Source organism: Zeus faber (genome assembly GCF_960531495.2).
Source record: "Zeus faber genome assembly, chromosome: 15".
Classification (NCBI taxonomy): domain Eukaryota; kingdom Metazoa; phylum Chordata; class Actinopteri; order Zeiformes; family Zeidae; genus Zeus; species Zeus faber.
Genome location: NC_137194.1, coordinates 28,599,313 through 28,616,848, shown reverse-complemented (window position 1 = coordinate 28,616,848; position 17,536 = coordinate 28,599,313). Strand labels below are relative to the sequence as shown.

General features: G+C 40.2%; 1 protein-coding gene across 1 annotated transcript in view; it reads left to right on the top strand.

Annotated features, from left to right (window-relative positions):
- Positions 1-2,574: 2,574 nt before the first annotated feature.
- Positions 2,575-17,536, top strand: part of plch2a (phospholipase C, eta 2a) — a gene marked incomplete at its 5' end in the record, with an annotated part of 71,617 nt that continues 56,655 nt past the window's right edge. The window contains 2 exons of the mRNA XM_080015352.1: positions 2,575-2,800; positions 14,350-14,496. Of these exons, the coding sequence (XP_079871478.1) occupies positions 2,575-2,800; positions 14,350-14,496 (373 nt within the window). The remainder of the gene's footprint in view (positions 2,801-14,349; positions 14,497-17,536) is intronic.

Genomic DNA, 17,536 nt, shown 5'->3' with positions numbered 1-17,536 from the left:
AAAACTTGCTTTTGATGAGTACACTTGTTTTTAGTGGAGATATTCAATTATTTATTGCAAAATATGAATAATAGATTATGCTTTGTGCATTTTTTTATTTTTTATTTTATTTATTTTTAATATTACAGGGTCATTTATTGTCAAAGTGTCCTCCATCCGCTGCAAATATTGTAATTGAACAACAGGAATATCATTTGAGTGAAAGTAGGCTTGCTTTGGCTACTTCTAAGCACATTTCAAGGGGTCAATAGGGAAAAGGATCAATGGGATATAAATGATGTAATTATAATATACAGCAAAATATCATTAGCTCTATTTCCATCTCTTTAAATTACTTTCCCTCTCTTTAAATGACTCAAATGAGGCATTTGAGTCCTGTTTCAACAGAGCAATTTCACCATCCCCTCATACAGCTCCAAGACAGGTGTTACTGCCATTTAGGGGCAGTTGCTTTTATTACTCATGCTGGCAACTACACCCTCAGTTACTGTAAAATAAAGGCTTATCATTAACGTATTCCAAACTTAATCCCATCCTTATTGTAGGACAGAATGGCATATGATAATTATAGGGGTTTTTACAGAATATTGATATATATTGTCATATCTGCATAACAGTATATATAAAACTGTGCTTGAGAGCCAACTGAGCCTCCCTTAACCTGTGAAGTTTAATATATGGTAATGAAAAGCCGAACCCTATTCTTTCAGACATAATAGAATAATCAATTTTTTCATTAATTTGGACCATGTTGCTGTAGATATAATAATGACAGTTTTAATTCCATGACAATACAATAACTGGCCTGATAGTCTGCAGTGGTTTGAATGTGCATGGGCTTCTTTTCAGATTCAAAAACAAAATTGTCCGCTGAGTCATCTTTCGTTTAAAAAGACTTAATTCTGAGGCTCATAATGGAGGCTTTTTAGTCCGAGATAGGACTTCTGAGCCCGAGCTGAAACTCACAGTCGTGATTTTTGAGTAATTTAAAAAGCGTTGTGCTGTAGTTTCACGCTGAATGAGGTTTACATTTTTGACTATCTGTTAAGATACCATTTTCTTTCCAGAGAGAGAACTAGTAGCCAGGAGAACTTTGCATTTGTATTGTAAGTATATGGATACAGTATTAGACTCAATGCCCAAACTGATCCGGTATCTGTGTATCAATAATCCCCATCCCTATCCTCAACATCAACGGCTGGTTTATTTTTAGCAGTGAGGTTGAATGCTGTTCACATATTTTGGTTGCATTAACTGTCTAATTCATCCACAATAAATGGGTTAATTGGTATTGGATTTTTTAGCAGCGACCAAGAATTCACCTCATTATAAACGGGACTGATTTAGACTTTTTTGCGTGGTGACGTTTGATGAAAGAATGTTGGTCTGCATTCCTACAAGGGGCATTCTTTGTGGACAGATTGGTGATTAAACTATGAGATCACTCAGCCAGAAATCAAGTGCTTCTCTTGGAAGGAAAGCAATTACATGAGCATTTAGCTGGGAACGGGGGTAAGAATTGCTGTCCCCGTCCCCCTTTTTTTTGTGTCTTTTCTTAGTTGGGTGCTCTCGAAGAATGGAATTAGAGCTGCTTATTCTGTTACGTTCGTACTCTGATGCCTCTGTGCCTCTAACCAGAGGTTGCTAATAGGGTAGACGATTGGGCTCTTGTTCGGTACCTCTCAGCTTGGGGTTTGTGACACTAATGCACACCAGCCTTGAGTGTCAGAACTCATGTTTAATGTTAGTAACTCTCCACAAAAGACCAGCAGTGAAACAGACCTCTGTCCCTCCCACCTCAATCGTTTGCCATCTGCCTCATTCCCCTTTCCCCAGCCATCGTGTTCAGCAAATCTCTTAGAAATGGGATTAGCTCTTCCTGGGGATTAAGGGTAGCCACCCCTCCCAGACACAACACATTAACTGGTTGCCTTTCTGTGCCGCTACCTGCATTTGTCTTTTTTTCCCCTCTTGCTCCCAACACACCCACATTTCCTCTACATTTCTTCCTGCAAGAAGCGAGCCCCTTGTCTTTGCCGTTGTGGAGAGGAGGGTGAAAATAAATGCACTTCAATGAAGAGCCTTGAAGAAAAGATGCCAGATCCCACCTTTACATTGCCTGAGATGAGAGAATATTGAAGAGGAGACGGGGGTTCCTTCACCCGGAGGTGCACTCCCATCGTTTGATTTCATCTTCTTATCCGTCTCGTCAACGGCTGGGGAGGCAACTGTCAGAAAGCAACGGTTGTTGAATGGGAATACCTTCATTTCATTCAAAGAATCAAAATAAGTGAGATAACCGGAATACCAGTCAAAGCCCTTTGGAAACCACCAAGAAGCATTTTTAGGAAGACGTTAAGAGACGTAGAAAGGCTTTCGAGAACTTGCGATTGTATCTGATTTGCAAGCAGTTCTCGCACCTAAAACATAGGATCGATTTGAAAACGTCAACGTTTAGGGGGTAGCGTCCTTTATACCATCTTGGAATCAATTTATTTATTGATTTATTTTAAACCTAGTGGCTGTTGTTAAATGAACACCTCTGTGATGAGCAGTCTTTTCCCCATCGGCCCCATGTCCTCTGCCCTGATTCGCTCAGCAGCGGCCACCGCCACCACGGGCGACAAGCCTGCCCCCCCGGCTAAGGGGGCCTTTTCCTTGGGGGGTGAGAAGGAGTGCCAGAGGGAGCTGGCCCAGTGTAAGAGCCAACAGCAGGCCGTGCTGTCTCACCTGGTGGAGGAGTTTTTCTGGATAGATGGCAGCATGGTGGCCTTCTCCAAGTGGAGGCTGGGCTACATGGGTAAGCTTCTCCTCCACTTGCTACTATACAGTACAGTTCAGATGTCAAGCAGCAGGGAGTGTTGTAGGTAAGGCCACGAAGGCAAATTTTTGATGAAAATTGTATCCGGTGTAGACTTCTTAAACTGTTATGGTGAATTTGCACCATCGTTTTGGAAAAAATTACTCCCGATGATTTGTAGGAATTATTATTTTTTCAGCTAGATGTCAAATAGGATAGGTAGCTTTGACAAAGGACATATTCCAGGTCAGGAGAAAATGCTAAGCTTTGGCACAACAAGTTACAATGACACTGTGTGTGTGTGTGTGTGTGTGTGTGTGTGTGTGTGTGTGTGTGTGTGTGTGTGTGTGTGTGTGTGTGTGTGTGTGTGTGTGTGTGTGTGTGTGTGTGTGTGTGTGTGTGTGTGTGTAAACACTCGACATATGGAGTCCAGTAGATCCCCTGAGGATTAACCTGGTACCTTTTTGTGGAGGGAAATGGTAGCTTACCCCCCGCACACACACACGGACACACAACTTGGCCCATATTTGTTTTAAGCCAGGCTGCACCAACTCCTACACTACCTAGAGTAGGTCACTGCAGTAACACCCACTTGCTGACACCTGCTTCTCCACACACACACACACACACACACAAAAAGCCTGTTCCTCTCGTATACCCTGATCCTCAGCTGCCTTCTTGTGTTTCACCTCCTAACCCCTGATGCTCAGATGCAGTATACTACCTTTTTATTTAGTACCTTAATGATGACACCTTCAGCTGCAGTTCTTGGCTTGAGAACTAATGGCAGGTATTGGATCAGAAACAGAGTACTCTGAAAATTGGCGGCACCGACTCCATAAAAGATGTGCTGCGTCCAAAATATATGCGTCCATGTATATTATGTACTCCCTACTAATTGTTATATTATGTATTTTTGTTTCATACTTTGGACTAGTACTAGGCAATAAAACGATGACCATAATTATCACGATATTTAGGGGTGGCAAAAATACCTTATCACTTTTTTTCAGGCAGGATCACAATCCATGATGTAATCACGATTATTTTTCATGTTGGTTTTTAAGACTATTTTGCAAGTTACTGAAAACAGTACAACCAAACTACTAAATAGTACTACCAAACTAATAAATAAAAAAAAGCCCCACAAGGTAACAAAACCTAAAATGAAAAAAATAATCCAGATCAGCAGCGTCCTGATTTACAAATCACGGCGAGCAAATAGTGTTAAGATTTGGCTGAGATAACTTTCGTTATCGAACACACTATCATACATAGAACTGCAACTAATACACTGTAGCGCGATACTAACGATCTCTCTGTAAAGGCAGCTAGTGGAGACATTATCTTATATCGTCATATGGCACCCCTAGCGATATTTTTGTTTTTCCCGAGATGTCAAATAAAATAAGCTCGATAATTTCAATAATGTCTTCCGCAGATTTGTTCATTTATAGACGCGTTAGGCAAGTGGCGACATAAAGCTGATCAATTTGAACGATCTAAAGCTGACCTTTCACCTTTAGCCAACCACGTTTGTCGCTATAGAAAGAACACCCCCTCCCTCGTGAGTAGGTTGCACTTGTAAACACACCGGCAGCGGAGACAGAGCGACAGCGTCCAAACCTCTGAGGAGAAGGAGAAAAATGAATTGTTGACAAATGAGCATCGATAGGTTTTTTTTTTTTTTTTTTTTTTTTTGGGGGGGGGATATCTAATTTCCGACTCAAAGCAGATGGTAAATATCCATTGTGTAAAATATGTCAACGATAAGTGCCAACAAAGATGGGCAAACTTAGCTATTTATTTAGATTTAGGCCTACTTAGATTATTTATTTTGTTTTTGATTTTATCTAACACTGGACAGTGCATGTGCAGAAACGAAGCAAAACAAAATAGCCTTTGTCTGTCCTTGTGAATAACTTTTCTTTTTTGTTTTTAAGTTACTGATGCATCTTAATATAAAATATCTTAGGACAAATAGACAATAGGACAAATAATGCATATTCATAGTCACCAATAAAACATGCCACTTATTTGTTCCCTCTTATTACTCTATATAAACTGGAGTGAAATTAATGAGCTGCTTACGGTGTTTTGTTTTATTTTTTGGTGGGTGTTTGTTTGATTGTCTTCTAGAGTGTTCAGTAATCTCCAAGTGCACATATTTGGAATTGTAACTATAGTAAACCCAAGGTTGTGGCTAAATTATTCAATGAGATGGATTATGAGTATAATGGACTAATTTGTGTGTTATGGCAGTCATTTATGAATTCTAGATTTTATTTATTTATTCTAAGCGTAATACTGGCACATGTCTCATGGAAGATGAAGAAGCTGTCTCAATACGATAAAACACTTTATTAACCACCTGGGGAAAAGTAAGGATTGAGCCCAGGAAATAATTGTGAGCCAACCTCTCCTCTGGCTTTGTCATCACCTTATTTAAATACGCTATTCCTCTGTGAACCATCCCCTCCGTATCTGAACACACTTTAACCCTGACTGTGTAGCCATGGCAACACACCCAGATCCCGTGAGGAATGAGTTTAGAGGGTGTGTGTGTGTATTTGCAGTATGCTCTGGATCCCTCTCTCTCTAGCTCTGTCTTTACCAGGCTAAATAGGGGTATTGGAGCATATCCCTACTACGACTATCTAGAGATAGTGTGCTCATTTATGTGACCTGTACTACTTAAAAAGGATCTGATACCTACACACAAGTGTAACCCACTGATATTCTGTTTTTAAAACATGGTGATAGTTTGATGTTATCATATTATTTTTTTAAAGTAGGTAACTGCAAAAAATAAACATGCACTTATGTATCAAGGAAAGGAGGAGTAATATAGCTTCTATAAAGTATAAGTAATATAAAGCGTATATGGAACGCATGTAATGTATATTTATATAAATTAATATAAAATATTTGTGATGCACTTCACTGTTTAGGACTTAATTCAGATTAATAATATATTTATTATAATTTACAACTCCAACTGCAGAATTAATCCATGCAGTCTGCGTCTCCTCACCTGCTCCTCCTCCAAATTTACGTAATGTTTTTTTTTGGTTTTTTTTTGTCGGCACAGAAGAAATGAGCAGACACGCAAATAGAACAGCAAGCCTTTGTTCATTTGAAAGCTCTATTAGTTATTTTTGTTTACTTTGAGCAAAGTCAATGTGGAAAAATACCTTGCACATGTTTGCGTGTGGCGGCTGTTGTCTATCGCGGCTCTCACCACTTGCCGAGTATAGGATGATGTTGTGTAAACACCCCTGCCTGGTACGCAACGTGTGGTTTTAACACCGCTACATTAACATTGAGTAGGAGCTCAAAAAGTTGAGCTTTTAATGATAACACTTTTTTTTTATGTCAGTGACAGTTGAATCAATTAATTGCAGCAGGGAGTGCCATTGGGGGAAAAACGACAACAAAACCCACTGGGGGTTGCCTTTTAAAATACGGGTTTTTCAATAGATCCCTATTGAAAAACTCACTTTTTCAGATCTCGTGCACATACATTTGGGTCTCCCATTGCCCTACTGCCACATAAACTGTGACATCTGACAACTCAGCCAGTTTGTTGTTTTTTTGGCAGACTTTGTAAGAAAACATGTCCTGAAACAGCCCGTTCAGATTTTTGATCCCTCTGTACGTCACAGGGCCCACATAAGAATTAGAACTGCACCCCATCTGAGTAACTCTACCCATGGCTAAAGAATGACAAGGACCGCCGCGAACTGCTCTGTTGGCTTACAGACTAGCACAAATCTACTAAAATAAAGGAATTAATACCAATTGTCCGTGAATAAACTCCAGACGATGGAAGTGTAAGTAATTAAAAAATAATTGTGCTGTGCGTTTCTTTAAAAAAATAATTATAATAAAAATAAATAAAAAGTATGCGGTAGATAGACTGGAGGGGGCTGCACGTGATCTGCTATGCATTTCTCCAAACAAAACCAATTCAAATAGTGTGTTTTTATTTAATTTTCTTTCCCCCCACAAGGTTGGAGAATGGCAACAAAAGTTGGAACAAACTTTTAAATTAGGCCTTGTGTGGATCTAATATGAATGAAGATTCAGCAACTGGATTACTTATTTATTGCCTCAAATTTGTTGTAAAACAGATTTTGGTGTACTGATAAGGTGAAATCAGTGAAAATTTACGGACAAATGCAACAAATCCCGGAAGTCATGCTCAAACCAATTGGCTCACAGAACCCTGAACTTGTGCTCAAACCAGTGTTTGAAGTGGGCTGGTACTCACCGGTACACAGTACCGGCACTTCTACGTTTTATTCTTTGGCGTACCAGGACTTCTAACCCCAACTCCCCTGTGCCAACATGTGAGTAAGGGGAGTACCAGCACTTTTTTTCCACTTAAAGAACTGGCTCAAACCCCATTGACTCACAGAACTTGGGGCCTCCACAGAAACAACCCATCCTGGAACAGGATGCTTTAGAGGCATGTTAAAATGGCTAGAATGTATAATCTGAGTGATATATTCGGCAAAAACCTTCAAAGACATGTTTTGGGGACCTCAGAGACCTATATTAACTTGTTGAAAAGGAGCATAATAATAAGGTCCCCTTAAAGGCAATCTGTCTTGTAAATGATGGAAAGATATCAGTCCATCTCTGATATCATATCCTACGCAAAAGTCATATTTTGCCGCTTGTTTCCCTTTCTCAACTCTTCTCCCCCTCCTGCATGTCATTATTTGTTAGCCCACCGCCTCCTTCCTTTTTCAAATCCTGTCTTCCCTCCTTCTCTCCCTCCCTCTCCATGTTGGTTCCCGCCATGCCCTCACGTTTCTTTCCACAGCTTTCCCATTCCTGTCAATCGCCTTCGTCCTAATTATTACTCAAGTCAGTCTTTTTGTTTATTTTTATAAATTTGTTGTTGTTGCTATTTATTAAAAACCGTCTACATGCCCAGTTCTGATTGGAGGTTTTTTGCTTGGGTCATTTGCAATCCTATAAGACATCCAACCCACTCAACTGTTGGCTAATAGATTACAAGTGCCATGACTAGTTGGGCTTAATCAGCCGCCTGTAGGCTTTGGTTAACGTAAGGACTGAAGTAGGTCAGTGGCAATCTTTCACCAGTTCAGAGTGTGCAGTGGACTGGAGTGAATACCATGTGTTTGTTTGCAGAAATGATTCCAACTGCGGTTGAATTTTCCTTTCTAGAATTCTGGAGTAATTGCCATATAACCTTACAGTTATTTGCTTAAAGCATTTAACTGATTGGAAAATTTCTGCACATGTGTGCAATGATGCGTCATGATTTTTAAGCCTTTTTTAGTCTAGCTGAGTTGAACAATGGGTAGAGATTGGAGGAAAAAGCATGCATTTGCTCTATGCTTGCTCATTTACCCACACCAGGTTTGAACATGTAGTTCTCACTTCTCGCATTGTATAAACAAGAAATATTTCCTTGGCAACTGTAGGACATTATTAACATTCATTAGATACAATGTGCATTCTTCTGGAGTGGTTAGGGAATACAGGAGGCCTAACAACGCTTTTCTATTTTCTGCCTCACCATCCTGAAAGCACACCCTGAGTTTGGCCCACTTTTTAAACGCCTCACACTTGTTTTTATTTATAATTTTTCTTTTTCACCTGATTTCGCTGGTGATACTTGAAATGTGCTTTCACATTTCACAGCAAATTCAGACTTTTCAGCTCTGTTGTTCTGGCATTTTGAAACTGATCTCAGCGCTGCAGTCCCTCTCGGTTGCGCTTGCTGGAGCCTTTTCTCGCTTGAGAACCCCGGGCTCAACAGATGGCCAATCTTCTACACAAGTGCCAAGAATCTCCAATATGTGCAATCATCTTGCTGGGACTGTCAACCAACCCCCACCAAAAAAACAGATTATCTGGGAATATCCATATCTGACCGGCACAAGCAGATGTTTTCAAATGTGAATACTTAATATCGGTCATGTAATAGTAACATTAGCTGCATAGACTTGAAAATAGGTTTGCCATTTTCATCCGCCCATGGGTGGGAGACACATGCAAGAATGCACGTGTCAGTGAGTGTATACAGCATGCATGCATGGGAGATTGGTCCGTTTGGAAACCCTTGACCTGTAGATACTGATTGGTAAGGCAATGATCACTCACCTTCACATTTACCAGTCTGTTTCTTGCTCCCAGGGCGAGTGTGCAGTAGAGCTCTACCTTGTCATACAACAGTTGTAGCACTTTGTATCGCAGTTTGTCATGCATCGCAGCAAAGGCATTTAAAATCTTGGCTCATATCCGGGAATGTGCTGAAACCATTTTTACCATTTACAAAATTCTGAGTAAGGTACAGCCCTAATCTCCTCTCAACTCCGGCAGACAAGCACAGCACAGTCGGTGCCTCCCTTTCTCCATATAGATACGTAACATCCGGCTGTAATTTCTGCCATGGAAGACGGCAAAAATGATTTATTAGTAATTTATAATAAATATAAATTGATTATATTTATTTATTAATTATAAATTAAAAGTTATAATAATACTTTAACTGGCACAAAAGGGGGAATAAATAATGACAAATACTTGCAGTCAGTTTTTGTTTTCAGTGTGTGCAGCTTGATTTATTTTATTTCATGAAAGTGTTTTTCAGAGATGGAAGTTACTTCATAAGTTTTTTTTATTTTTTGTATTTAATAGTGGAGTTTTGCACAATAAATGTTCTTAAAATACCTCTGTACTATGTTAAATGTGTCCCAGTTATAATTAGGTTACAGTAATAGCTGGCATGCAGTTGCCATACCGGTTCTTTACCCCTTCAGAAGCATTTATATTGAAATAAAAAAAAAAAACTAATATACTGTCATACTGTATATACCGTGAGCGTCCCTGCTTTAAAACCATGATCTATTGTACATTTTAGGTCATACCTCCCAGCCAGCACTTAGGTTAATCACTTTGATTAAGTGTTCTAAAATAAGAGAGAAAAGAGACATTATATTTTATGTGACAAGAGGCTTTTACGTTTATGTCAAGAACTTTGATATACTGTATGTTATGTTGTCTGTTTGAAAAAGAATGCAATAAATGTTTTTTTATTGAGAAAAAAATTTGAATCCTGTGAGAGAATTGTGATCTTAATTCTTAGGTAGAAAAATCGTGATTCACATTTTAGCCAGAATTGTGCAGCCCTACTGTCTATTTCAGAAAACACACGATTCTACAAGTTATTTTGGACTCAGTCATACGTCACATTGATTGAGAATGAGAACCGCCCCCCCATCTGACCGCCCCCCCATCTGAGTATCTCCACCCTTGGCTGGAGGTCTGGCTCGCACTTGCCGACACCGCTTGCATTACAGTATGTCAAAGATAAGAGCTAAGTATAGGAACTGCTCTGTTGTTAGCTGCACAGTCTAGCATAAATCTTTTAAAAGAAAGAGGAATTAATACCAACTGTCCCTGACAAAACTGCAGACAGGAGAAATGTAAGTATTTCAAAAATAATTGTGCTGTGTTTCTTTTGCCGTTTAGTACTAGCTAATGCTAATAGTTCACTCGTAACGGCCTGGTTACGTTGTAATCCTATGATCAGAAGATATTGGTGGCTGTAGGTGGGATTTGCACGACTGAACTTAACATTGGCAAACTGAAATATAAACAAAAACAAACAAAGACCACCGAAAAGGTGAGCGTCGAGCCGGTGCATCTGTGCACACCGCCATCTTGGTCAGGTCCGACCATTCTGGAGTAGGGCGTGGCGTAAAGTGACACACACTGAAACAGCGCGTCAGGTCGTTCCGGGTTGTAGAGGCATGGTAAAGGAATGTAATAGGTCCCCTTTAGTGTAAACCAATCAATTAATATAAATGGGTAAACATAAAAGCAAGAGTCTAAGTGCTGCAAATATTTTGGCAGTTGGATTTAACTGTGGGAGTAAAATACATATGTGTATTTCAGGCTTGGCTGTGAAGCAGACATTATTTTGCATGCAGTCCATGAAGAAGCTAGAATCTAAGTGAAATGTGGGACTTGTGGGAGGTCAGGGGCTGTTAATATTTGACTGGGATTTGGAATATTTTTGGAGAATAACACGTTCTTCCCTACCTACAGTATGTTTTTATCACCTTCCTGGTTCCTTGTCTCATCATGACCCTCTCTTTCTCTCTCTCCTCTATCTCTTCCTCCTACGTTCATTTCAATGTTGCTTACCTCTTTCAAAGTGGAATCTGAGTATTAATCCCATCAAATGCGCACAGGAGGTTGTTGTGAAAGACGCTATTTTTAGGCCCAGACTCACAAGTGGAATAAAAAGGTGTGTGTGTTTGTGTGTGTGTGTGTGTGTGTGTGTGTGTGATATATGAACGACCGCCAGAGTAACAAATATTATTTGGCCACCTATTTAAGAGTTTTTTTTTTTCTTGTTGTTTTTTTTTCGTCCGAGAAGATGATGCCATCCGCGACAATTTTAGAAGAAGCGGACATGCCTTTCTGCAGCGCTCCAAGCAGGAAGTGATGCTGCCTTCATGGGAACTCGAAAAACTGTAAATGATGCTGCGTTCCGGGGTACTCGGAAAGCATCGGTATTGGCATTGGCTATTGACCAAATTGTTATTTTAAACATTGGTGTTGGTAGTTAGCACCCTCCGCGAGAGCCCGGAAATTTACAGGGGAGTTTGCAGACACAGAACTACATTTGCAACGGGTACCCTTGAGGGCCGAGGGCCGTACACACACACACACACACACACACACACACACACACACACACACACACGTGGTGTATGTGTGCACCACGCACACACCGCACCCTTTAAATGGGTTCTTTTCTGCTGAAATTGGTGGTTGAAGTCACATCTGCCGGTTGGTCCTTGGAAAGGACTACCGGGTCTGGGTAGTCCTGCCTCTGCCTGTCTCTGCCTTTGGGGGTCTTGCATGGGACACATCGGTTCTGACCTCGCGGTCAGTGGAGGTTGGAGATATACAGTATGGTATAGTAAAAACTTGAGTTTGAAATTTAGTAAAAGGTTTGGGTTGTGTTACAACCCTGGTTTTACGAATGAGGACCAAGAGTTCTTACCAGGGGCCTGACTGACCAGCTCGCTCAAGAGCTGAATAATATGTGAGAGGACGTATGACAGGCGGTGACCCAGTATATGTACAGGGGGGCGGGGCCATATGATGAGTGTCAGAGTGGCCCAATCACAGCCTGTCAAGGCCAAGTTGAGACTTGGTTTAAAGGGGCTTTCAGCGTTATTCAGGGGAGCTGTTTGGAAACAGCTTAAGGCTTAGTAAGAAGTCTTGTTCTCCATTCGTAAAACCAGGGTTGTAGCATAACCAAAACGTTTTTATCTACGGAATAGGCAACAAGTTTGGACTCTTCAATAGTATTGAGTCTCTTTTTAAAAGATGCAGCGTTCATTTATCTATTCACTCACAGTAAGTCTACACACCAGTTGTTTTGTCAATTTTTTTATCTAGATGCGGCCATGTCACATTCTCTGACAGATTTGTGGAATCAAAGTCTACTTAACTGTATATCAACTGGACCAAAAAAGTGCATTTGCCTGTGGTTTGCTGACTGGACCCAAGTCAAAAGCTAAACTTGACACCTCGTAATCCTCCCTGCACTTTAGCAATGCCGCCATGTCTACGAATGGCTCCATATGCTGGGCTTCACCCGATGCCACCATAGAGCAATGACGTCTGCTCGGGGAGGAGATTGGCAAATGCAACTCTCTCACACACACACACACACACACACACACACACACACACACACACACACACACACACACACACACACACGCGCAGCCAAATCAGTGAGCTTTACCATCATTGCTGTGTCCAGGTTACTTTCTAATCGACTTTCTAATCGGCTTTGTCTGCAATAACTGTGGAGGACAGCACTATGATACGAGAGTTAGAATCTATATCTATATCCGTTATATTTTTCAGACTCGTGTCCCAACAGGTTCATAATGGACAATTGGTGACAATTGGTAGTATACAACGTACTGCAACTGCAGCCCTTATTCTTAGATGTCAAGTAAGGCTGGGTTAAAATAAAATCATTAGTCCAATTAAATTGTATTGTTTTAATTTCTGGATTGATTTAAAAATTATTTTGCTCTTAGATTAAATGCCGTTATAGTCACAAATTAATTGATTCATTTAATTTATATATTAGACTGAATTTCTTCCATGAAACATACTTTTGTGCATATATGGTATATGGAAAAGTTGATGGCAATTCTCATTATGTATACCGATATGTGCATAAAATTCTAATCATGTCCCTTTGTATCGGAAATCAATACATTGTGAGATACTGCCCACTGCTTCTGCAGGGAATTGATGTAGATGATGAATTATGAATTCCCCAATAATTTCTCACATCATGAGGTTTGAAATATTTTAAGGAGTGTTTAAGTTGTTTTTTATTTCAATTTTTTTCATCAAGCTTACATTTTTAGATTAAATATCGGCTTAGCAACTTAATTTCCACCCGTCTCTCTTTTGTTTGATGGGAATTTGAAATAAGATATTACGGTATGTATATCATGTAAAATTCATGTAAAGGGTTGATGTTTACCACCATATCCAATATTTTCCCAGGATCAAAATATATAAGTAAAGTTGCTTTTTTCCCCCCCATTCTACATATATATTTACTCACTCGCGCTTGCTTGGTACCTGTCATTGTCACGCATGGTGAACGGGAGATCCTTTCCGCACACATGTTAGCCCCCCCCCAATTATGTAGAAAATAGGGTGTATTGCGATATTTGGTTGGGATCCCATTGCGATATAAAATTTGGGATATAGCCTAAGCCTGCCATACAGTACGCTGCAGTCCGTCTGCTACGGCGGTGCGAGGCTTGTTCTGGGCTGAATAATGAGATGGGCTTGACGTGCCACAGCAGCCGCTGGTTGTGTGTATTTCTTCTGTGTCCATTGGAAGGGTGTTAATTTTAAATCCAAAGTCCTATTCATGTCTCTTAAAATAGATTTGCTTTGTTTTGTCGTGGGGGGCGGGGGTAATTCTTGTTAAGGGATGCTTTTGGTAGAGGAATTGCCTGCTGTAGCCTCTTCCAAATCTCTCTCTCTCTCTCTCTCTCTCTCTCTCTCTCTCTCTCTCTCTCTCTCTCTCTCTCTCTCTCTCTCATATGAGACAAGCGAAGCACTGTCAGCGGTGACAACCATGTCCAATGTATTTGGTGTGCGTTGGCTGCAGAGTGTATTTGTATTTTGCATGAGCTCCAGACTGGAACCCAGATGGATTGTTCACACACACACACACACACACACACACACACACACACACACACACACACACACACACACACACACACACACACACAGGCACATATTCTCTGGAAAATAAAAATATATACGCACATTCTGCCCGTCACACACCTTCTCAGGCACACACATGCTCACGCACATACACATTCTCTTGCTGTCCATCACAATCATTCTCAGACCAGTGCACACACAAACAACAACAAACAACAATTCTGACTTTCCTTTCCACAAGTTCCCAACAAATTCTGTCTTGTGTGTTGCAGTGGAGAAATGTATGAGCTCCATGCAGACTGGAACCCAGATGGTGAAGCTTCGTGGCGGCTCCAAGGGTCTGGTGCGCTACTTCTTCCTGGACGAGCACAAGTCCTGCATCCGCTGGAGGCCTTCACGCAAGAACGAGAAGGCAAAGAGTATGTTGGGAGACCTCTTCACAAATATTGTACTTTACATTTTGTATCAGCAGACTTTGAGGTCAGACCTCACCTGGGGTAACTCTATACTCACACACGGTCATGGGATGTTTCCAAGACTAAGACGTGATGTTCGATGATGCAGTTCTCAAATTCATATCAACCAGTTGCCTAATATGCAATGGGAAAACTGTCATTTTTAAAAGTAGACAAAGAAAGATTCTTATTTAGCCTTGATCTGTTGCTTTATCAGCTTAAATGTAAATTGTACGGCTGAAATTAATGGTGCTAGCTCCAAAATAATAATTAAGGTAATAAATAAGAACATTGTCACTTTTTTGTGATGGTTTTGGGACCTAAAATGGGCCAAAAAAGGTCGAGAACCCCTTCATCAGAGGTTTGTGCCCTTGACATTGGTGTGGGCATTCCACTGACGTTTACGTTGGTTAAAGACAACACTGCATCTGATCGGTTGCCATCTCCAATTAAGTGCGAATCACAGAACGGGGTATTCATTTATATTTACATATTTGGATTTTCTCCTTTCTAAGATGTATGGAGGTGAACTTGTCAATAACAGCAGGTGCAACAACAACATACAACAAAATACAACGTTTGAAAAGGAGTTAACGCAGCAAGTTTTGAAAGGTTGTTGTTTTCTTTGAGCTAAAGGATAGGTTCAACACATTAAATGTTGGTTAACATCATAAGTTGTATCTGATGTTCAGGCGGTATTTCTGACCAGTTTAAATCTGTGCTTACTGTATGTAAATGGAATATCATATTTATGTGATTGTTTAAAAACCTCTCACATGTCCAACTAAATCCTCATTCCCTTGAGGTTTGGATAAATGAGGCTCCACTCGACCGCTTCAGTGTGGCAAGGTTTCTAAGTACAGTATTATTTATTTCCTTGTGTGTTCAGATGTTAATTCCAAGCCAGTATATGTCTGGGTGTCTCATGGAGGTGTTAGGGGTTTGTTTTCCTGTAATCCCCCCCTTTAGCTCTGGGTCGGTGCTGTCACGGGACCTAATAAGCTCCTTATGTAGCTTAAATTATTCATTTACCTCAGTCTGCCTGGCCAGCACATGCGGGCATGCACACACACTTCGATGGCAGCATGCCTCATTAAATTTTACTTTCACCAGAACAGTTTGAAAACGTATAAAAAACTGGTTAATGTACAAGTCATGTTCATTGAAAAAGACAGTTGATTTCTTTGTAAAAAGCTGAAATTAAAAACATTCACAAGGATGATTGATTACAATTCAGGCACTCTACTTGCCTTATTATAAATGGAAAGTTTTCTTTCTTTTTATGATAACAGCATCAACATCATAAAAATGGGGCATAATTGTTATAAACAGTGTGGCACATTGACTAATAATATCAGTAAATCGATTAAATTATGACAATGATAACAGTAAAATCTGTTAGTGAAGCATTTTATTTTTTCTTTCATTAAATCTTTTGATTTGTTTAGAAAATAAACATGTTCATTCTTACAGTTTCTACTTATGGGCAACTTGCATGTGAAATGTAAAGCCTGTTCAACCAAGGGTCCCCTGACCAGCGTGTGAGACTCTTGGAAGCATGTAACGGAGTGCAGTAGCAACAAATGTTAAACATGCCACAGTCTCTCACAAGTTTTAATCATCACTGCTGCCCTCCAATGTCCCAACCAACTCTGCACTGCTCAGACGGTCTGGGAGCAGTCAGACCCCACCTGTGCACTCCAAAGCCAGACCATTTTCTGTGTCGGAGGTTGACATTGGACTGGTGACCAGATCAGCCAGTGAAAGGACTCTGGATGGTAGTGCCTTTAAAGGACAGTTCTTGGGCACCACACCACAATACACCAAATGATTTTCGCTAGAATTTTTGAGTCTCCGACAAATTTTCAATATCTTAAGAATATCATAAGGTGATCTTGTCTTTGGGTTCATTAAGATTATGCTCCCATATCACCAGCAGTCATTTGATTTCAGATGGTCAGTTGTAATCAGTCCCCAGACTACTCTGGCACTGTTGTGAGTCTCGGCTCCTATAGTGTGTGCTAGAATCCCAAGATGCGTGATCCCCTGTGGTCACCCTCCTTGATAAACCCTTTAATGTGTGCACTAATGAGATGGACAGCTAAAGTGTTGTTTAATGCTTTCTTTGAAGTCTGACCAGACACAGAGCTATTTGTTCTTTTGTGGCTTCAACTACGCACCTTCTGGCCAAAGCAAGAAATGCTCTTGAGGGAACTTGACTGCGGTCTGCTCCTCTTGCCACAATAGATACTGTATAATAGAATAGAACTTGCGTTGTGCTTGAGGAGGAAAAAAAAATCTAGCCTTTGGTGTGAAGTTGCAAGATGATAGCATATATTATATGCTCATGGATAATTTATGATTGGCCTGATAAACAAGAAAACACCTATGCACTGGGAGTTCACCAAGGAATGTAGCAGCAGCTTGTTAACGTCCACCTTTGACCAGTGATGCAGTATGTGCATGCAATCCCCAATCATCCACAGCCTCCATATTCACCTACTGTGTGCGCACTTACATGCACATACATGCCTGATTTAGGATTCGTTGTTTTCGTTGGTGTGGTTGGAATAACAAATCCTTCCTTATGCCGTCCGTATATATTTGTATAACTATAATCAATGTATGTATATGATAAAACCTCTGGCAGAATATTTGGGATATAGTTAGTGTCAGTGCTCGACTGGCATGTGTGACATACAATGACCTCCTGACACCCAGATCTGATGTCAATCCAAATTTATACTATCAAGACTTTGAGATAAAACCACACAGTCACGGATTAACTAAAATGCTCAAATTTGGAACGTAGAACATACAATATATTTGCTGACTTATTTATTTATTTTATTTTATTTTATTTTATTTTTTTACCTGTGCTGTCAGCATGCTGGGCATACAACACGGAGTATTTGTATGCTATTGCATCTAGGACAGAGTTAAACTGCAAGAGGAGATCAAGTTCTCAACCTGCAATCCAACTTTTTATTAATTCTTAAATCAT